The 22,905-nt window shown below is 41.9% G+C and overlaps 2 protein-coding genes and 1 long non-coding RNA gene across 3 annotated transcripts; 1 reads left to right on the top strand and 2 right to left on the bottom strand.

Moving 5' to 3' along the window:
• Positions 1-1,139: 1,139 nt before the first annotated feature.
• On the top strand, positions 1,140-1,827 carry LOC121601989. Its single transcript, XM_041930775.1, has 3 exons — positions 1,140-1,206; positions 1,268-1,448; positions 1,528-1,827. Exons 1-3 carry the CDS (start codon positions 1,181-1,183, stop codon positions 1,825-1,827), a joined length of 507 nt encoding a protein of 168 aa, XP_041786709.1. The 5' UTR covers positions 1,140-1,180.
• A 1,093-nt stretch (positions 1,828-2,920) lies between these two features.
• LOC121601987 lies at positions 2,921-3,793 on the bottom strand. Its single transcript, XR_006006240.1, has 3 exons — positions 3,561-3,793; positions 3,054-3,490; positions 2,921-2,994 (listed from the first exon to the last, which is right to left on the bottom strand). It is a non-coding gene; the product is annotated as an uncharacterized LOC121601987 (long non-coding RNA).
• A 15,754-nt stretch (positions 3,794-19,547) lies between these two features.
• On the bottom strand, positions 19,548-21,056 carry LOC121601986. Its single transcript, XM_041930772.1, has 2 exons — positions 20,659-21,056; positions 19,548-19,859 (listed from the first exon to the last, which is right to left on the bottom strand). Exons 1-2 carry the CDS (start codon positions 20,716-20,718, stop codon positions 19,548-19,550), a joined length of 372 nt encoding a protein of 123 aa, XP_041786706.1. The 5' UTR covers positions 20,719-21,056.
• Between the last annotated feature and the right edge of the window lie 1,849 nt (positions 21,057-22,905).

Below are 22,905 nucleotides of genomic sequence, written 5' to 3'. Positions count from 1 at the left end.
TAAGAAGTAATTATATCAAGTCACTTTCCTATTTCGTCCAAGTAGATATCCAAGTGTTACTCTTCTACTTTTTATTTTTATTTTCTGACGAAACAACCATTGTTGCCTGTACCAATAATGGTACTTGGTTATCAGTCTTCTATTTGGCGTGATTTCCTCCGTAGACATGCAGGTCTAAAGAATTAGTACCACGCAGCCGGATAGTCAGTCGTAGCTACGGGGAGACCGGTCCATTGGGAGACCCAAGTGGGGCATGTTGTCAGTGGCTTATTGAATACTAGTACCAGGGTAGTCAGTCCTATGTATGAAAAGTACGGCCCAAACGGGTCTTGAACTCATGACGGGCATATTATGTTGTTTAGACGTGCATGTTGAACCCATTGGTGCAGCGTGTTTGGGTCGGGTCGGACCAAAGTAGATTCAAGACCCGATTCAATTCGCTGCTCCAATGGGTCAAAATCGCTTTCGTACTTTCTTGCACCTACTGATAATTTGGGTCTAAAATTGAACTATCGATTTTTTTTCTTCGGCACAACAACCGCTGTCGGTCAAGGCCTGCCTGTGCCCACTAGTGAAGTGAGCTTGGCTTTCAGTGACTTATTGTTACCATAGCAAGATATTCAGTCCTACGTATGGGAACACGGTCTATTCGGGGCTAGAACCCATGACGGGCATGATCGAATTTTATACCGACTCCGAAAAACCGCACCCGCTGTACCCACGGGTTGGAATCGATTCTTATTGGCTCCTGACGGCTTTGAAATTGGAGTGTTATACCTACTATCTGGTGCTGCTTCCAATTTTGGCGGAGTCATTTGGAAGAGATGGCCGTTTACTTTTGCAATTTTATCCATCCCTATCACGATCGAGTGTGAGAATCTCACGTGTTTTTATTTGTTACAAAAATTCATCAGAATTTTTTGGACTGCAAGCCAGCCCCATTGTATAAATAGAAACCTAACCAGCAAATGAAACATGCCTTCTTGCTTTACAAACACACAATTAAATGAGTCAGAGCAAGAAAGCAGTTTGATTTTGCTCCCCGGGTATCATACTTATTGTTCGAAGAAATATTCTACGAATCGGTTCAATACGACAAAATATTTTGTCAGCCCGTGCTACTGCTTGGTATCATTTATGCCAGTCAAAAACTGTCTGTCGTCAAGTCGGGAGTAAAATCATGAGTGGAACACCGAAAGACCAAAAGTAAGTGTTAAAATGATTACAAATAGTCGTTTTAATTAAAAACAACACGTTTACATCATAGACGATCTTCAGTGCAACGAGCGAGCAAAATTCAGCAGCAAAAGCTGTTAGATATAATGGAGCAAAACCCAGAAGTGGCAAGAGGAACAGCAAAAAATAGTCAGACAAGTTTTTGGGACGATTTGGCGATACAATTAAACGCACTAGGACCACCTTCTAAGTCAGGCAAAGAATGGTTAAGAGTGAGTATATATCTTCATAGAGGTTTTGAGAATATTATGGTAATAATCTTTCTTTGCTGTAACCACATTTGTATCGCAGGCTTGGATCGAAAAAAAATACATCACTAAGAGGAAAATAACGGAAAACAAAAAAACAGTAGAATATGACAGGAGGAGGAGTAGGAAATTTTCTAAAAATCGACGATTTAGACGAACGAGTGATGGCAATATCAAAGCAAATCAAATTGTAGCTCCAGCTCCCGATTCGATTTGCATTGAAGTACCGGAAGAACTGCAGGAGGTAGAACCGCTTCCGTTACAACAGAAATCAGGGACCTCTAAGTCTGTCCACAAGTGCTCCACGGATATATACGAACCAGCCAAAAAAGAACAGCAGTAGATATATAATTTAACCAAGAAGATTCTTCAAATGAATTGGAAGAACCCATAACAATTCACAAAGAAACGGAAACGTCAAAAATACAGCTCAAACAAAGACTAGCAAGAAAGGAACACAAGCAACGAAGGACTTCACGCAAATAGTCATTGAGCAAAATGACAAAATTATTGAAAATCTGCAAGCCTTAAATGAATTGGCTAGGACATTCGTAACAGGTACATTACAGTTTCAACAAGAAATCCTAGCCCATTTAAAAAAACAGAACTCAGATTCTTAAAAAATAGGGGTGAATTCTTAAATAGGGATGAATTGTAGGGGAATCCTACATCCGCGGTTGCACCAAATGATGAATGTGGATTGAACTTTACTTAACTGTTATGTAAATAAAAATTTGAAGTGAAATAAATATATGAATTTCTTCGTGGAATTTCCATATTGTTGTTGTTGCTAAAATTTTATTTTCATTGTAATTTTTTTTTTCATTTATATTCATACTATGCAGGTATTCTTGATAAAAAAAAATTATTTCCCATAAACATTAGACACAAACATAACTTTAACTTTATGTCCGTCATGGGTCAAGCCTGGTATGAACCGTGCCCGACTGACTATCCTGCTAGTGGTAATGAACAATTCAGTGATAGCTAAGCCCAATAGTGGTGATTATCTAACAATCATTTTCTGGCATGTTATTCATTATGCAAAGATTGTGCAGGGCACAGCAGACGTTAATGATCCGCACGCATTTGGATGGAGAATATCGTAGCAGTCTGTCTCCAAGGAGGCATCTGAACTTTCCTTTCAGAACACCAAATGCGTTTTCAATCACGGCACGAGCTTGTGCATGTCTCTGATTGAATTTTGCCTCAGGTGGATTAGGTGCAGCATTTCTGTTGGGCTTTATCAACCATGGCTTCGCAGGATAAGCAGAGTCACCTTAGAAGAAAAACAGTTCGAGTATGTTAGTCATAGTGTAGTTCTAACACAAAATATAAAAAATATATATACCCAACAATTTGAACATTTCCATCTCTTCAGCAAGGTCTCCATCGCTTCATTTCCTTTCGGAAAACTTAAAAGCTGGGCTCATACTAAAATGCATGAATCGTGATTGGAGCCACTGAACCTTGCATCGACGAATCGGATAAGTTTACGGTTGTCGCATATCTAAAAAAGCAGTACTTGTAATTCATATGTTAATATAATATGAGTAGCACTAAACTTACCATCAACGCGTTTAAACTTTAGCACCCTTTTCTATTATAGTAAGGCACACGATCTCCGTTAGGGGCCAGAATTCTAATATGAGATCCATCGATGCACATTACAACACCAGGGATTCCAGATTTTTGGTAGAAGTAATTTCTGGCTTCTGTTTTTTCCACTTCAGACATTTGCAACGTTATATACTTGAGCAATTGTGTTTGCATTATTCTCAAAGTCTCATGTAAGACTTCTGAAAAGGTTGATTGCGCCATAGGTATGGTAAAATCGTTACCAACAACTAGCTGGTATGACCCTTGAGCTAAAAATTTCAGCGTTGCAGCCAGCTTTTGCTTTGCTTTAAGCCCCCTTTTGTGACGCGGTTTTAGTTCAAGAGCAATTAAATGTAAGATCTTTTTAAACAAACTTTTGTTGACGCGAAAGTTCTACGCGAACAAATCTAAAATTAGAGCAGAAATACAACATAAAATGAGCTGTACACATCTTTAATAACATACACAATCACTTACGCTTTATCGGAAAGCATGAGAGGATCCAATTGTTTGCGCCATTTCCTGCGATACGCTGACAAATCTGCATCGCTTTCGTTGTTATCTCGAGCAAAAATCAATGGTAATATATTCATAGCTATGTATTACTATTATAATTTGTTGTTCACTGTTGCAAATTCTAACCACACTCATAGACGCTTTCCCAACCAAAACAAAACATACGTATTTGACAGTTCAAAAACTGCTCGACGTAAACGACCCGGGTAACATTTAACGACTGTTAACTCAATGCGTTTGCGATGCCAAATTCTAGCAATTTTTAACGACTCTGGTTAGTTTTTAACGACTGTTAATTTTAAACCATTTCTTTCGCGATGGCTATTATTTTAATGTTTGCTATGGCCCGTACCTACAATTGTGTTGTGCGTACAAACCATAATGACATAAATTTTAAAATTAAAAAAATATCAATTAATACTTTTATTTTCAATCGTCCATTTTAAAATGAAATCAACCGATTGAAAAATATCAAATCGATTTTCTTGAAGAGAAACTTATTGAACGAAACATTTGATATACATTTTAAAATTATAGAAATATAAAATATGCAATCAATTTCATCGTATACTTCATATAAAATGTAACGTCTTTAATTTTAAATTATTAAAAGTAATTTTTTTTTACTAGTTATAAATTCAAACAATGTCGATTGCTTAAATTATTTATTGCCTACCAACTTATTACTACCCAATTGACATTTTCGAGCACGAATAATCGGGAATTCGAGCAAATCCCCTTAAACTGGAACCTTAAACTTCCCTTAAACTGCACCAGCTCAACTTACACTGAGCCTTAACGGATGCGCTAAACTGTGATGGGAAGCAAACCAGAGCAAAATCAAAACGTGGTCCAATTTCGAAGGTGCGATACTGGCCGGATTCCCATCATCTAAAAACGCAGCGTTTTACCACAACTGGCTGGTGACAAGAAAATGGCGCAAGGAAGAGACACCCACCGAGTACGTGTACGCCATGTTAGCTATGGGATGAAAAGGCGGGTTTAACGAGGAGACTACGACGAGTTACATTGTGAACGGGCTAGGCGAGATGTGGCGGGGAGCAAGGGTAGCAGCGAGTCGCGTATCAACGATCGAAGGTCTACTCAAGGAAATTGCATGGGTAGAGAACATTACCGCGGTGGCTGAGCATAGCAGACACGTCGACCGAGTAGGGGAGAGAAGGTGCTTCACCTGTGGATCGGCGGAGCATGCGGCGCGAGCGTGCAACAAGGGTCGAGAACCAGGCATCGGTGAATGGGGTGGCGCCGCCGGGAGCAGCCGCGGGGCGCTTAGATCGAAGCGGCGTTGCTTCACCTGTGACGGTATGGGACACATCTCGACGGATTGTCCCCGACGTAGAACCGTAGCACGGAGAGAAATGCGACGAACGGTGGAGCCGGCGATCGGGGGACGCGGAAGACTAAATGTGTATACGTTAGATGATGAAGGAGAGGGCAGATGTCAAGCAGAGGTAGGCATGGGGAAGATTAAAATCAGGGCACTAGTAGACTCGGGAGCTAATGTATCTACCATTCGTACCAAAATTTCAGGGCTCGCTGGAATGCCAGGGTTTGTGAAAGGAACCCTTCATGGATTTGGGGGAGCGAGAGTGGAGGTGAACACGAAGAGAGAAACACGAATACAACTAGATGGCATAGAAGTCGTAGCAGATCTATGGGAAGTACCCGATGAGGAACAATCAGTAGACATGATTATTGGGCGAGACATTATGGCGCAGCCAGGGATAAATGTCACGTACAAAGAAGGAAAGGCATAATTTAGTAAGTATAAAGAGCCAACAGAAACGAAGGAAAAAACACACATACTAAATAAGGAACGCGGAGAAGAATGGGGCACAGAGATTACAGAAGCAGAAGTGCGTATTGAGGGGAGTGAAACAATGAAACGCGCAGCGAAAACTCTGTTGAATAAGTATCGAGACTGTTTTGCCAAAGAAATGAATGAATTAGGGGCGGCAAAAGGAGTACAAATAGAAATAGAACTAAGCGGAGATGGCCCAATATATGTGAAACTGCCTTACGCACAAGAAAACGTGGTCCACGAAATCGTATCAAAAATGCTAGAGAACGACATAATAAAACCCTCGGTATCGGCATATAATAGTCCAATCGTACTAGTTGAGAAAAAAGATGGCAAGTGGCTTATGGCAATTGCCTATAGGGCGCTAAACCAGAAGACGGTAAAAGATCGATACCCACCACCGGAAATAGATAGATGCTTAAATACGTTAGAAGACGCAAAAGTATTCATTAGTTTAGACCTGTATTCGGGTTATTATCAGGTTCCTGTAGCAGAATCTAGCAGGGAAAAGATGGCGTTCTCTACGCCTGATGGACATTTCCACTTCAAAAGAATGCTGTTTGGACTAGTAAATAGTGGAGCAGTGTTCCAACGTGCTATAGATAAGATGGTAAAGGGCTTGAAGCAGTTACCACAGCTACGATTTGGAAATACTAGCAGTGGTAGCCAGTATAGAACGACTCCGAAAATATCTGCTAGGCCGTCCATTTGTGGTAAAAACGGATTGTAGCGCGGTTAAAGATACTAACAACTAAACGCGAGATGAACCCTAGGATTGCAAGTTGGTTCTTAATAATGCAAGAAAATGATTTTGTTATCGAGCATAGAGGCGGTAACAAAATGGCTCACGTAGATGCACTTAGCAGAGGAGCAGTAGAGCAAGAGAGAGAAGAGACCACAGTCGCAGAAAAAATATTAGCTATCGACATAGATACCGAAGACTTCTTAGCAACCATTCAGCAACAGGATGATAAACTAGCAGGAATATTGAAAACTTTACAAAAACCTGCGACAACCAATGCTGAAAAACAGATTCACGACAACTATAACATAGAAGAGCATAGATTAATGCGGAAGGTAGCAGGAGCGAATAAGTGGGTCGTACCAGGTTAGGGTGCGGTGGAGGATAGTGAGAACATTTCATGACGAAATGGGTCATTTTGGAACCGATCGGGTGTTGGAAAGTTTACGGGAAAAGTTTTGGTTTCCTAAGATGAGAAAGTACGTACAGGGATACATAGAAGCGTGTCCAAATTACGTATACAATAAAAAAAGACTGGACGGTCAGAAGGCTACATGCACCCGATACTTAAGGAACCGATTTCATTCCATACGGTACACAAAGACCACTTAAGGCCATTTTTAAAATCAGCCAGAGGGAATCAGTACATCATATTAGCCATGGTGTGCGGATTCTCAAAGTTTGCAATACTCAAAGCAGTAAGCTCGACCAAAACAGCACCGGTAATACGATTCTTAGAAGAGGTGTCAGCAATATTCGGAACACCAAGTAGAATTATTACGGACGGGTGCACAGCATTTACATCCAAAACGTTTGAGGAGTATTGTGAAGCAAATAATAGCCAACACATACGTGTAGCAGCAGGATCCCCACGAGCAAACGGGCAGGTAAACGGTACAACAAAACTATACTGACGGTTCTCCGATGCATGGTAGAAGAAGAAAATCGAAAATGGGATAAGAAACTATCGCAAATTAAATAGGCGGTAAATAACAGCAGAAGCGCAACTACAAAACAGAGCCCAAGTAGCTTGGTGTTATCGTACCACCCCAGTGATATGCATCGTAATATCATAGCTTTAGTTCTCGAGGACTAGGACGATAATAGAATACAAAACATAGAAGAGAGAAAACTTAAAGCCGTGGAGGAGATAGACAGAGAACAACAAAGGCAAAATTAGGTTTCGACAAACGGCGAGGGGCACCCAGCAGGTACAATGTAGGTGATATGGTGTTGGTAGAGAGGGATATATTGGCCACGTGCGAGAGCCGAAAACTAGAGACACGATACAAAGGACCCTATTGGGTAGTGGCAGTGCTAGCTAACGACAGATATGTTATCGAGGACATACCAGGCACAAAGGACACAACGACCATTGCAAACCACATATGCAGTGTATAGACTGAAAAATGGGGAAGAGTTCAAGATTTAGAATTCGAGGGAAGTGTAGGACAGGGAAAACGGCACAAAGAAGCATACGCGGAAGAAAAAAATTACGCTGAGGATAGCAATGGATGTGTGGTGTCCGAACTGTAAACTCGCCTTAAGTGCGAAACGATAAGATGCAGGCAGATAAGGATGAGAGCGATAGTTATCAAAAGAGAGGGAGATAGACATTATATGAGCGATAGTGAGTGAGGACGGACGAATCCAGCGAATAAAGTACCGTAACACTTGTATGAGCGGCTCATTCAACTGATCTAAAGTGTCCATAATAACATCAAAAGACTTGTTAAGAGGAAGTACATTTTCATTTGAATTTAAATTTTCAAACTCAAAGAAAAGCTTGACTTCCTCCGGATAGTTGTTGCTCATTTTTGTTTGCACTCGATTCTGCAAAGAAGGTGAACTTAAATAATGATCTGCTGTGTATTGCACGCATAAATACATCGACCAAATTGCTCTCTCTAGTGCATTTGCGTGCATGGTATTCCCTATCATTCCGGAATATTTTATGTCACGCTTCTCCACATTCTTCTCCTGTACTTCCTAACGGAACAGGCGTGTTTAGAATTAGTTCTCCAGCATGCGCTAAAATTTTATTTACAGTTGCTACCAGCTATACAAATGGATCTTCTTCTTCTTTGGCTCAACAACCGTTCTCGGTCAAGGCCTGCTTGAATCACTTGTGAGCTTGGCTTTCAGTGATGTATTGATTTCCCCCCATAGCAGGATAGTCAGTCCTACGTATGGCGGCCAGGTCCATTTGGAGCTTGAACCAATCACAGGCATGTTTTTAGGTTGTAAAAATTGACCACTGCACCTCAAGAATAACCACAGAGTAGTTAATCGGAAAAATATTGTATTTTTAGCTCTGTTTGTTGCATTTAGTATTTCAATCAAACAACTTTTGATTTACTGCAGCGCCATTGTTTTTTTTTTCTTTGGCACAACAACCGTTGTCGACCAAGGCCTGCCTGTTTTTTCATGACAACAAACGATGGAAAAACTACTTAATTTTGAGATTCGGGATGACCATTCCCTCGATGACCAAAAAAAGCTCCCACAAGCCGCCGCCAGATGCGCTAGTGAAAATCGAAATGTGTCCCCCGGGCTTAACAGTGTACCCAGTTTTGCAACCTTTGCCATTACCTTTATTCTCGTACAGTATTCATCGATCGAATTATGGGCTGATTGTTCCGCATTAAAGAAATCCAAGTGATCCAACAAAATGTTTCTTTTTGGGACAATTTTTTTTCTTATTGCGCTAAGCGTAGTGTGGGTAAAAAACTACGTATCACAATCGAATCCACTCCTCTCATTCGTTCGTCCAATATGGCGTTCCTGCCAAACCTATAAGCCCACCTAGTCCCTATACCCACTTTGCTCACAACACATCAACCACAACAGCCATTGGAATTCACACGTCCACATAAACAAAAGATCAAATCCCTGAATCCTGTCATTTTTATTCATTTTTCAACAGCACGGCTGTCACATCGTTCGGGATAAGCCCATCTGTATATTATACCTACTTTGGCAAAGTGAGTGTATATATCAGGTGGGCTTATATTGTTCTTTCTCTCCAATACATCGACACACAATTTGACGGTTTATTCCATAACAAAATCTAGTATGCCTTGAAGTTTAAACGAAATCTCGCAGAAATTGTATGTGGTTTTACTCAGGCGTAGCACGAAGAAAGAAGCAAAAAAAACTTGCGTGGCAGCCAGTTCTTGGATTACAACGAAGATTTGAAGCCTAAAGATTAAAAAAAAAACATTTCCTTCGCCAAATCTAACACATAGGCAACAATGATTGAATCCTTTCTGCCAGCAAGCAAGGAGTATATGTACCAAACATGATTTTATACTGAAAGTGAGGAATTTATCAGAGTGCCTGCGCATTTATCCTTGTTCAACAGACCACCGATTGATCTCAAATGTCGAGTAAAATTGTGAAAATTTTGGATAGAGTTAGGAGTGAGTCCATAGAAAAATCATCAAAGCATCCAGTTTGTTATGGATCTAACTGTCAAACCAGGTTTTCTTCCTATTTTCGTTTTTAGACGTCAAATTGCACTGGATAAGCCCACCTGATATATCAACTCACTTTGTACTTCGGGCTGACTGTTCAAATAGACATAGAACGACGATGTCTCGCGCGACAAAAAGTATTTTGCAAACAGAGCTACTCGTCTCGTGCGACATTTTTGCTTCATCCGAAACAATAGAATTATCTAGACTGTTCACAAGCCAGATTAATGCCTATTGTGGTCCAACCTGACTACGCACCCTACGGACAAAGAGCGGGTAATTTTTATCATGGTGTGCGTAAAAACCTAGAGTTAAGCCGATGGAAGATTTCCTAGGCTTAAAAAAGGTGGCGGGAACGGGTACCACGGTTCTCTCCCGCTCCCATATAAAATACACGGTGCGCTCTCTCAATGCTCGCGCCCATGAGCGAGCATCCTTTCGTGTGCTTGTATTTGTTTCTTTCGTGTTGCGCTGTGTGCGTTTCATTCATTCAGCGATCGCTCACACTCGCTGCGTATTTTTTGTTATCTAAAGCTAAAAAAAACACAAACACGCGTAGATTTTTTTTCATCACTTTATTGAAACATTTACATTTTAACTTTACACAATTTCACACATTTACGTAAGTTGATACACAATATTTGACTAAAATAAAATCGATCGCTCCATCGATGCAAACGTTGAAGTGGCCGAATATCTGCGTAGATCCTTTTGTACACGTTGATTACTGTAAAAAAGGTAGGAAATGAAGCTGCGCGATGTACATAACATGCATTACGAATCATTCGCGCAGCTTCATTTCAATTCGCACAACACTTGAACACTTGAACACTTTACAAAATCATAACATCAATCGACCAGGACTTAAGCTGACACACGTGCGGCCGCTCGCTGCCGATCCTTGAGCTGTACTGACGATTTCGTGTGGTAGCAAGAACGAGAGCACACAGAGGAACTTTCGGTACAGCAGTGCAAGCGAGACACCGACATCAGCACAGCGCTGCGAGCAGATCAAACTGAGCAAGCTGGCCGAAAATGAACGCACACATTTCCACATGTGTAACTGTGTTAGTGCCAAAACTGTGTCGAAACCAAAACGCGCTCTCGCCTCCGTGTATTTCACACCGAATATCCGCTTAACTCTAGGTTTTTACACACAACATGATAAAATATCCAGCTCGTTGTTTGTAGGGAGGTTAGGATAAACGGGCCCGTTATAGCATTAGTATAGGAATCTCACTACAATGAACCCTCTTTTATTTGACACCTCTTCAATTTGAAAAACCTCTCTTATTTGAACATTTTGCACAGTCCCTTGATTTCCAGTACATTTTTGTTCCTCTAATTTGGAAAACCTCTGAAATCTGTGTCCCTCTTATTTGTGTATGGTGTTGCCATGGTTATTGAATGATGTATGCTCAAATTGGCAATCCTGTTCGCAGTTTCCTATAGCAACAGTTAAGGCTGTATACTAAATATTCTGTCTCTTTCTTGTTTGTTTGGACCTTTCATTCAATTTCAACCTCTGTAATTTGAAAACTCCTCTTATTCGAGAGTCCCATCGCCTCTCAGATAAGAGAGGGTTCACTGTATATATAAAATCGAAAATCGCCACAATGACGTGAGAGTAAACATTCAGCGAGAGAGAGAGAAAGCGGAGAGAGGAGAGCTCTCTTAGCAACGCGCGTTGCTGCGAAAGGACTTGCTCCATGCCACCCTGCCAGCCCACGGGTAATGAGGGCAATGGTTACTTAGATTTTTTGTTTACACAAACCGATTTGAAAACACATGATATTGGATATAATGATTTTTTTTAAATAATTAAAGTTGCAAAATAGCCACCTGATGATAACTTGCCCCATCTCATACCCCTTCCCATTATAAATCAAGATATTCAAGGCAATATTAATTGTGAAATGGTTGATATTCCAATTCATTGAATCGTTAATAAAGCCAACCATACTCATTATTGGTGCTTAAGCACCTCGAATACTACATACACCGTCGTCATCAGCAGATAAGTGCGGTACAGAATATCCTATAAAACGGGTTGCTATACCCAGAACATCGAACATGTACACTCCCTCAAATCTTCTTCTATTTGGCGTAACGTCCTATGAGGACATGCCGGCCTGTATAGACTTTCGAGACTTAATTCATTACCACGTAGCCGGATAGTCAATCCTTGCTACGGGGGGACGGTCCATGGGCTTGAACCCATGACGGGTATGTTATTGAGTCGTTCGAATTGACGACCACGTACCACAGGACCGCCACAAATCTACTACTCCCTCAAATCTACTACTCCGCAATATTGGCTGAGTCGGGACAAGGAAAACGCATGACAATAAGAGGCGGATGTACCCGAGAGACCCTAAGCGGCCATATGCTAAAAAGCCTTGTTGAAATTCCGAGCAAGAAAGCGGCGGATGTTGATGGCTTGAAAATTAAAATTGAATTTGTAACGATTTGCTCGCGGGTGGGAAGAACTACTTATTTCAGGATGGCCTTCCGGAACAAAGCACTAAAGAGAGAGATGGTTCATTGCGCAACATGGCTGCAACATACTGCGCGTTAGGTGAGACAACCGTGCGCACTGCATTCAGCCGGATCAGCATCAACTGCAGAATGATCCACAATGAAACTAACCTTACTGTAACGTGCTCAAGAGAGCTAAAAAGATTCTGACTGTTTCTATCAAGAGTGATGGCGATATCTACCATGTGATGCTATCACCGTACTAGGGTGTTGATTAAGAACAACCACGTTATAATTAAGGACACGTCAAATTAGAAGAAAAATCTGAAAGATGTGGGGCGGCAAGAGTAAATAAAGTAGTTTGCAAGTAAACGTGAATTTAGTTAATTGATCTGGGAAGGCTATAACAGTGTTGAACCATTCTTTTCTATAACAGTATACATCGGACATTAACCTGCTGTCGCAACAAGGATGGAGATCTGGTCAGTAACCAGCCAGAGGTCCTCTCGCGGTGGGCTCAGTACTTTGATGAACTACTCAATGACCAGTTTAGCGAACAGCTAGAAGCGCCACTAGCAGATGGTGACATGCTACTGCCACCTAGCATAGAAGAAACACGAAAGGCTATCCGTCGGCTGAAAAATAACAAGGCACCCGGAACCGACGGAATTGCAGCCGAACTGGTCAAGAATGGAGGTGCACGACTAGAAAACGAGATTCATCAAATTGTTACTGAGGTGTGGGATAGCGAATCGATGCCTTGTGATTGGAATCTCGGCATCATCTACCCCATATACAAGAAGGGAGATAGGTTGGACTGCAACAACTACAGGGGTATTACGGTGTTGAATACCGCCTATAAAATATTCTCCCTGATCCTTCAGGATCGCCTTGTCCCGCACGTCGAAGAGATAGTCGGAAACTATCAAAGAGGATTCCGAAACGGAAAATCAACCACTGATCAGATCTTCACCATGCGGCAGATCTTGGAGAAGATGGCTGAATACAGACACGACACATACCATCTCTTCATTGACTTCAAAGCCGCATATGATAGCATAGCCAGGGTAAAACTTTATGACGCTATGAGCTCTTTTGGAATCCCGGCCAAACTGATAAGGCTAGTTAGAATGACTATGACCAACGTCACATGCCAGGTGAGGGTGGATGGAAAACTCTCAGGACCTTTTGCTACCACCAAGGGTCTGCGCCAGGGGGACGGGCTTGCTTGTCTCTTATTCAACCTGGCGCTAGAGAGGGCCATCCGTGACTCGAGGGTGGAGACTACGGGAACCATCTTCTATAAGTCAACCCAGATCCTGGCATACGCTGATGATATAGACATCATTGGTCTGCGGCTCTTCTATGTAGCAGAAGCCTACCAAGGGATCGAGCAGGCGGCAGAGAGCCTCAGATTGCAGATAAACGAGGCAAAGACCAAACTGATGGTGGAAACATCAGTGGGCCCACCAACAAATAATCAGAATCTACGTAGGCGTGACGTGCAGATAGGTGAACGCACTTTTGAAGTCGTCCCACAATTCACCTATCTTGGGTCAAAGGTCAGCAACGACAACAGCATGGAAGCTGAGTTGCGCGCAAGGATGCTGGCTGCCAACTGGTCATTCTACAGCCTGAAAAGTCAGTTCACCTCAAAGAACCTGTCGCGACGGACGAAGCTGGGACTATACAGTACCTATATAGTACCAGTACTCACATACGCCTCTGAGACATGGACACTGTCCAAATCTGACGAAACCCTCTTATCCGCGTTCGAGAGGAAGATGCTCAGAAGGATACTTGGCCCCGTATGTGTGGAAGGACAATGGAGGAGCCGCTATAATGACGAGCTATACGAGATGTACGGCGACCTCACTGTCGTACAGCGTATAAAGCTCGCCAGGCTCCGGTGGGCTGGCCATGTTATACGCATGGAAACGGACGACCCAGCCCGTAAAGTCTTTTTAGGCCGTCCACAAGGACAGAGGAGGCGTGGTAGGCCCAAATTGAGGTGGCAAGATGGCGTGGAGGCGTCCGCCATTAAGGCCGGGATAACGGACTGGCAGACGAAGGCGCGAGACCGTGAGCGGTTTCGGACACTCCTGAGGCAGGCCAAGACCGCAAAGCGGTTGTAGTGCCGGATAAGTAAGTAAGTAGTACATCGGAATATTAGAACTACACCGTTGAAATAGTTATGTGAGGGAATATGTTCACTGTTGAAATTTGATATTTTGCACAACAATAAGAATTGTCTCATACATAAATACCAAATTCATGTAATACTTCAAAAATCAGTTTCAGGATCATAAAATAAAATTTTGATGGCGTTTTTGGAAATGATCCGCATAAAATTAAAGACCGAGAAAATTTCCATTGAAAATGTTCTAAGCATCTATTACTTATTACCTAACGTATGAAACATAAGTAGAAAAAAAAGAGTAGAAATGAAATTCGAACCACGTGCGATATCATATTTTTGTAGATCAATTTTACATTTATGGGCACAAAAAAACAGAAGCTGGATTGAAGCAGAAGTGAACATTTCAAAAATATTATGTTTTTAAGTAAGCTATTGGGATTGGATCTAAACATGTTGTATATGTATTAGCGGTACCCTATTTTTTTAATCCACTGCACATCAATACGTTATTCAATCAACACGTTGTTGAGGTTACTTCTAAAAAAAATAATCAAAAAACTATACATTTGTGTCAACAGAGGCATGGAACGTATCAGTTTGAAAATTACAAAATTGCGTTACTTGGCTCAAAAGTAGCCTCATCGATATTTAACGGTTCTGCAAAGTACAGTAAGAACTGTCCAGGATGTTACAAGGTTAACACATTTGTCACCACAAATGCATTAACGCATAAGAACAAATAGGAGTTATGAATGTTGCAACGTGTAGAGTTTGAAAATATTTCGAAATTTGAGGACATCCGGTAGATTTTACCGGGCTTTAACTAGTAGGGAATAAAGATTTTGTAATAATTTGTGTGTCGATGCCTTTAAGTCTTGTTTGTTTCGAATTGTTTTAATCCCCGTGCATCCGACACAAAAGTGGTGTCGAGGTTTTAAAGTGTTGTAGGCTACATTTTTAACTTGTTAATTCTTGTGTTATAACGTACCCGCCATCGCGTTGAATTGTCCCTGTTCGTCGATACACTGTATTACCGTGTTGTCATACGCGCCGCAATTACCGTGATAAAATTGCATCATCAAGAAACAGACGCAGGATGAGTAGCCCGGGAGGAGATCCACCAGCAGAGGAACATCGGCGTTTATCCGAATTATTTAAGCATTAATTATTCAGCATCCGTTTTTCATTTCGTAAATCCACCATCGCAAAATGGGTCAAACCCGCCATCACACGCCCCAACAGCATCAGCAGAAGGGTCAATTATGCTACAAACGTTGAAACTAATGCAACAGCAAATGGCCGAGCAGCAGCAAATTATGGCTCCACTCTTGCAGCAATATTCGCAACCGGCACCTCAACAGCAGCAGCCGTCTCCTATGACAAATAATTTGGAACAGATTATGGATGTTTTTGCAAACAACATTACCGAATTCAGGTTCGAGGCCGAGTCGGGGGTAACGTTTGAGGCATGATATTCGCGATACGAGGACCTATTCGAATGATGCCTCTCGTCTCGATGACAGGGCAAAAACTCGGCTACTAGTGCGTAAACTGGGAACAGCAGAGCATCAGCGTTTCACGAATTTTATCCTGCCCAGTTTACCGCGAGACCTATCGTTTGATAACACAGTGCAAAAGCTAAAACTTCTCTTTGGACATGCTGAATCCCTGTTAAGCAAACGTTACAAATGTTTGCAAATAGCAAAGTCTGGGGGTGAAGACATCCTTGCATACGCCTGCAAAGTTAATCGAGCCTGTGAAAATTTCTAGCTGGCAGGGATGAGTGAGAATCAATTTAAGTGCCTGATATTTTCCTGCGGTTTGAAGGATGAGGAAGATGCAGAGATGCGAACCAGGTTGTTGGCTGAAATAGAAAGAAGAAATGATCTAACACTCGAACAACTCGCGGCTGAGTACCAGCGTATTGCCAGTCTAAAGAAGGATAGTAATATGATTGCATTAGGGAGTGACGAGCAGGTGTTAGCGATTCGCAGAGGTAACCAAAATATTGCATCACGTCATAATCAGTACCATCAGAATCCGTATCACAGGTCACAAAACACATTACAAAAGCAGCCCTCATACCTATGCTGGTTATGTGGAGACCTTCATTGGTAACGCGATTGTTCGTACAGAACACCTCAGTGCCAAAATTGTAATCGTGTGGGTCATCGTGAAGGCTACTGCAAGAGACCTATTCATCAGGAAAAGTATCGGATTTTTTATCGTAGGCCTCATGTGACTAATTTCGTAACCGTTAATTCTTGCAGTGTTCGAGAACGGCGTGAATATGTACATCTAACGATAAATGGGACAGCCGCCAGTCTTCAATTAGATACAGATTCCGACATAACAATTATCAATCAACTGATGTGGCACCGTGTCGGGAATCCGCGATTGATCCAGCCGGAGGTTCGAGCTAAAACAGCAACGGGAGAAAGTCTATCGATTTGCGGTGAGTTTAAAGCAAACATTACTTTTACAACATGACATGAGTACAACATTAACAAAGCAAGCTACGATCCGCGTAGCTGAGGGAGAAATGTTGCTGCTAGGAGCGGATGTAATTGAGCTTTTTAATCTAGCATCAATGCAGATGGACAGCTTTTGTGGACAAATATCAATTCAACTCATGCCAACCAACATTAAAACTAAATTTCCAGCAGTTTTTCAAGGTATCGGACTATGTATAAAAGCTCGTATAAAGCTCCAGCTGAAGCAAGATTGTCGACCAGTATTCCGTCCAAAAAGATCGGTAGCATATGCAATGCAGGAAATAGTCGACAAAGAGCTAGATCGGTTAGAAAAACTGGGAATTATTACACCAACGGACCATTCAGAATGGGCTGCTCCGATAGTCGTAGTTCGCAAAGCAAATGGTAGCATCCGAATTTGCGGTGACTATTCCAAGGGGCTCAACGCAGCGCTAAAATCTCACGAGCATCCGTTACCGATTCCTGAAGATATTTTCGCAAAACTGGCCCATTGTTAATATTAAAGTAAAATTGATCTTTCAGAGGCTTTCCTGCAAGTAGAGATTGAGCAAGAGTGTCGATCAATGCTGACCTTAAACACACATCGCGGGCTCTATCTGTATAATCGCTTAGCACCAGGAGTAAAAATAGCACCTGCAGCGTTTCAGCAGATTATAGACGCTATGTTAGCTGGTTTACAAGGAAGGTGCGGTTATATGTATTGAGCGTATGCGAGCGAGCGCAGTGAAACACAACCGTTGCTGTCGATTGCCAATGCTCAACTGAGGTTTTTATTCTAGATTCTAGTTCAAGGTAGAGAGGGCCATCCGTGACTCGAGGGTGGAGACTACGAGAACCATCTTCTATAAGTCAACCCAGATCCTGGCATACGCTGATGATATAGACATCATTGGTCTGCGGCTCTTCTATGTAGCAGAAGCCTACCAAGGGATCGAGCAGGCGGCAGAGAGCCTCGGATTGCAGATAAACGAGGCAAAGACCAAACTGATGGTGGAAACATCAGCGGGCCCACCAATAAATAATCAGAATCTACGTAGGCGTGACGTACAGATAGGTGAACGCACTTTTGAAGTCGTCCCACAATTCACCTATCTTGGGTCAAAGGTCAGCAACGACAACAGCATGGAAGCTGAGTTGCGCGCAAGGATGCTGGCTGCCAACCGGTCATTCTACAGCCTGAAAAGTCAGTTCACCTCAAAGAACCTGTCGCGACGGACGAAGCTGGGACTATATAGTACCTATATAGTACCAGTACTCACATACGCCTATGAGACATTGACACTGTCCAAATCTCACGAAACCCTCTTAGCCGCGTTCGAGAGGAAGATGCTCAGAAGGATACTTGGCCCCGTATGTGTGGAAGGACAATGGAGGAGCCGCTAGAATGACGAGCTATACGAGATGTACGGCGACCTCACTGTCGTACAGCGTATAAAGCTCGCCAGGCTCCGGTGGGCTGGCCATATTATACGCATGGAAACGGACGACCCAGCCCGTAAAGTCTTTTTAGGCCGTCCACAAGGACAGAGGAAGCGTGGTAGGCCCAAATTGAGGTGGCAAGATGGCGTGGAGGCGTCCGCCATTAAGGCCGGGATAACGGACTGGCAGACGAAGGCGCGAGACCGTGAGCGGTTTCGGACACTACTGAGGCAGGCCAAGACCGCAAAACGGTTGTAGTGCCGGATAAGCAAGCAAGCAAGTTCAAGGGTTTTACAAGTGTACAGTGGTATATGTGAATATATTAAGCACGGTTTCTACGTATTGAATTGGTATCTCAACACTCCCCCTCAATTCAATATCCCTAACAATCCTAAGTTCATTCTTTGCATAGTGAAACTTTGTCTAGGCAAACCTTTCGTCATTATGTCAGCCTGTTGTTCTGCTGAAGCTATGTACTTTAAAATAATCTTTCCGCTTTGGATTCTATCTCTTATAAAAAGATGCTTCACATTCATATGCTTCAGCCGACCAAAGTTTCGTTCATCTTTAGCTACACGTATTGTGGACTGATTATCCTCATAATAAGGAATTGGACTACTTAGCTAGCAACCTAAGTCTTCAAGCAATCGTTCCAACCATGCTCCGTGACATACTGCATTCTTCTTCTTCTTCTTTGGCTCAACAACCGATGACGGTCAAGGCCTGCCAACCCACTTGTAAGGTTGGCTTTCAGTGACTTATTGATTTCCCCCATAGCAGGATAGTCAGTCCTACGTATGGCGGCACGGTCTATTCGGGGCTTGAACCCATGACGGGCATGTTGTTAAGTCGTACGAGTTGACGACTGTACCATGAGACCGGCATACTGCATTAGTAAGAGAAATTAATTCTGCTTCTGTGGACGACAATGCTATTTTTGATTGTTTCCTTGTGAGCCAACAAACTGTTGCTCCATAGACCTTGAAAATATATTCTGATAACGATTTTCTATCTAACTTTTTGCTAACCCAATCGGCATCAGCAAATGCTTTTAATATCTCCCTAATATTTCCATCGTATATCAATTTTAAATCTAACGTTCCCTTAATATATCTCAGTATTTTTTTCAAATGTACTCAATGTTCTTCATTAGGGCAACTTTGGAACTGGGGAGTAAGTGTAAGTGTAAGTGTAATCAAAACCCTGTCTTTGCAAAAATCCACGGGCTACTAAACGAGCCTTGTATCTAACTTCTTGTTCATTTTCCCTCTTTATCTTGAAAACCCATTTGCATGATATTGTTTTTCTACCTTTTGGGAGTTGTACTAAAGACCATGTTTTGTTACTCTCAAGCGAATTCATTTCATCTTGGACTGCTATTTTCCACTTATTCCAGTCAGGCCTATTCTTTGCTTCTTCGGTAAATCGTTCACAAAAGTTGTTGCACTTAATGCAAACCCCACATAATCCACCTCATAGTTTTCATGCCATCCGGGTGGTTTACGTTCTCTATTAGATCGACGACTCGATGATTCAGCTTCTTCGCGTTCATCAGATCGATCATCCATCGCTTCTTCTTCGTCGCATGTCCTGAAACTTTCGTCTACTGTGCTCGGTTCAGATGTTTCACCAGATTTCTCGATTTGCACATTTGGTTCGTCATCATCGTTTTCATCGTCAGAGATGTGCTGTAAAATATTAACTGGAGAATTAGTTATAGAATTTGATGTCACCTTTAGCTGTGTTGCTCGTTGGGTTTCCTCAAAAACGACATCTCTTGCCACGACGATTTTCTTCAACAGAGGGTGCCAAATGCGATAGCCACAATGACTATAACCGACGAAAAGTCCTTTCCATGATTTCGAATCAAGTTTCTTCCGGCACTCCTTTGGAATGTGAACATGTACTGTAGAACCGAAAATACGCAGATTACGAACATCGGGTTTAACGCCTTCCCACATCTCGTACGGTGTTTTTCCACTAACGATCGCATTTGAAGGACTGCGATTAGTTAAGTATGCCGCTGTCTGCACTGCAGTTCCCCAAAACTCCTTTCCGATACCACTATCACCAAGCATTGAACGAGCCTTTTCAACTAATGTTCTATTCATACGTTCGCTTACACCATTTTGCTCGGGCGAGTAAGGTGCAGTCCATTCCACTTGGATTCCTTTTTCAGAGCAAAAACTCAAGAAACTTTCACTTTTATATTCTCCACCGTTATCACATCGGATTCTTGATATTCTTTTATCAAATTTTGCACTTACAATCGCTTCGTACTTTTATAATACTTTTTCACTTCACTTTTGTTTTGCATAAGAAAAACCATTGTGTATCGGCTCCAATCATCAATAAATGTAACAAAATAATTTGCGCCATCATTGTCCACTGGACTATTAGGTCCACATACATCGGAATGTATTAATTCAAGCACACGACGTGATTGTTATTCTTCTCGCGAGTGAAACGGTTTCCGAGTTTGCTTACCTGTATTGCATGCTTCACAAAACACATTATCGTTTCCGAGGCTTCTTTTGTCCGACACATCCAAACCGCGAACCATATCACCTTTCATCAGCTTATCCAAATTTTTGAAAATAAGAGGCCAACGATCGACGATGCCATTGTTCTAGGTTCCGTGGAATTTGTCCACAAGAATAATACGCCTCATGTGTGTTCGAATTGTTGAAATTCAACCAATACAGTTTTCCACGTAACTCTCCTTTCACTATTAATTTCCCTCGTTTTGTTAACACTTCTACGCACCCATCATCAAAAATAACTTCTAAACCACTGTTGGAGCAACTGCTGGAGTCGAGCAGTTTGGAGCGGAGCGGAACAAATCCGTTCATTTTTTGAACTTGTTTATGCTGACATCACTAGCGGTTTAGATTTAATAAATAGATGGCGAAAAGGCTTTTTCGTCCTTTTCTTCTCTGGCAAATCGTCGTTACAAGATTGGTAATTATTGGTAGCTTAGAAAACAGAAAGAAACGCGCAAGACTTTATCCGAAATTCTCCTCCGAGTCAACAACCACTATTTGTTATTTTCCGTATGGATAACAAATTTGTATGAGCTTCCGGCACATACAAAACTTTTTTCAGGGTAACTGGAATTTCATCACTACCACCACAATCAAATACTATGTCACCTTCATGCCAAGCTGTAATAACCTGATTTTCTTTCGCGACCGAAATATTCACTGGTGAACTTAATTTCCTTAACTCGCGAAATAAACTCTTATTATTCGATATATGCTCCGACGACCCAGAATCAACAATCCATGTTCCGTCAGAATTCATCGGAAATTTCCCATTGTTCACGAAACACACACCACGCGAATCGTCATCGTCACCACCAAGGTACGCGCTGAATTTCTTTGTTGGGTTTCTTCCCGTTGCTTTGTTCTTTTCTGGACACTGATTTGCCTTGTGGCCGTTCTTTTTACACACAAATCACTTTATTGTTCTCGTTTGCTGTTGTGGTTTTCGCTGCCAACCGTTTGCACTAGAAAACGCCGCTGGTTCCGAACTCGAGCTGTCCACCACACTACCACTTTGATGCTTTGTCTCTTCGTCAAGCAGTCGACTTTTCACGAAATCGAAAGTTAAGCTATTCTCCGGCATTGTTTCCAAAGCCGTCACGAGCGTTGCATACGACGAATTCAAAGTAAGAAGAAGATGGCAAATCACATTTTCATCGTCCATTTTTCCACCAGTTGCTTTGTAATCGCGCACCAATTTGTCGAATTCCAAGAAATGCTCTCGAAGCGAGCCACTTTGGTGTTTCAGCGCAAGCAACTTTTTCTTCAAGAACATTCGGGACGCTAAACTTTTTCTTTCGTAAATACTATGGAGTGTATCCCACATTTCTTTCGGAGAATGTTTATCGCGAACATATTCCAACTGAGAATCTGCTATACGTGAGATCGGTAAAAGTTTACACTTCTTGTCGTTTTTACTAAGATCATCACCATCTGAATACAATCGGAAAGTCCTTTTTCTTCTAATAGAATTAACATTCTATATTTCCATGAAGCAAAGTTCGTTCCATTAAGCAATGGTAACAACACAACTTTATCATCTTCCATGGTTCAACACCACCAGTTTTCACTGCACTGTCCGTTAAACAATCACTTCACAAAAGAAGCCGGTATTCATTTTCGCAGTACTGGATTAAACATGTTCAGGCGAGACTGGGCCCATAACCTATTGAGCGTATGCGAGCGAGCGCAGTGAAACACAACCGTTGCTGTCGATTGCCAATGCTCAACTGAGGTTTTTATTCTAGATTCTAGTTCAAGGTATTTACAAGTGTACAGTTTTATATGTGAATATATCAAGCACGGTTTCTACGTATTGAATTGGTATCTCAACAATATGAACGATGTTGTTGGCGGTAGAACAGGCAAAGAGCATGACGATAACCTGTTTAAACTATTGCAAAGAATTCAAGAATATGGTTTCACGCTTAAAGCGGAAAAATGTGCATTTAAGACACAAAGAATCGAATACCTGGGCTACATAGATCGTCATGGCTTAAAACCAAATCCCGAGAAGATAGAGGCAATACTGAATCTACCGACACCAACAGATATAAGGGGTGTTCGCTCATTCCTTGGTGCAATCAATTATTACGGCAAATTTGTCCCAAAAATGCGCGATCTACGGTACCCTCCCGACAACTGTTGAAAAATGATGGAAAGTTTGTATGGACTGACCAGTGCGAAAAAA

The sequence above is a fragment of the Anopheles merus genome, unplaced genomic scaffold (assembly GCF_017562075.2).
Source record: "Anopheles merus strain MAF unplaced genomic scaffold, AmerM5.1 LNR4000260, whole genome shotgun sequence".
NCBI classification, from domain to species: Eukaryota; Metazoa; Arthropoda; class Insecta; order Diptera; family Culicidae; genus Anopheles; species Anopheles merus.
Note: the sequence above shows the minus strand (reverse complement) of the source record. Positions and strands in the feature narration are given on the sequence as shown.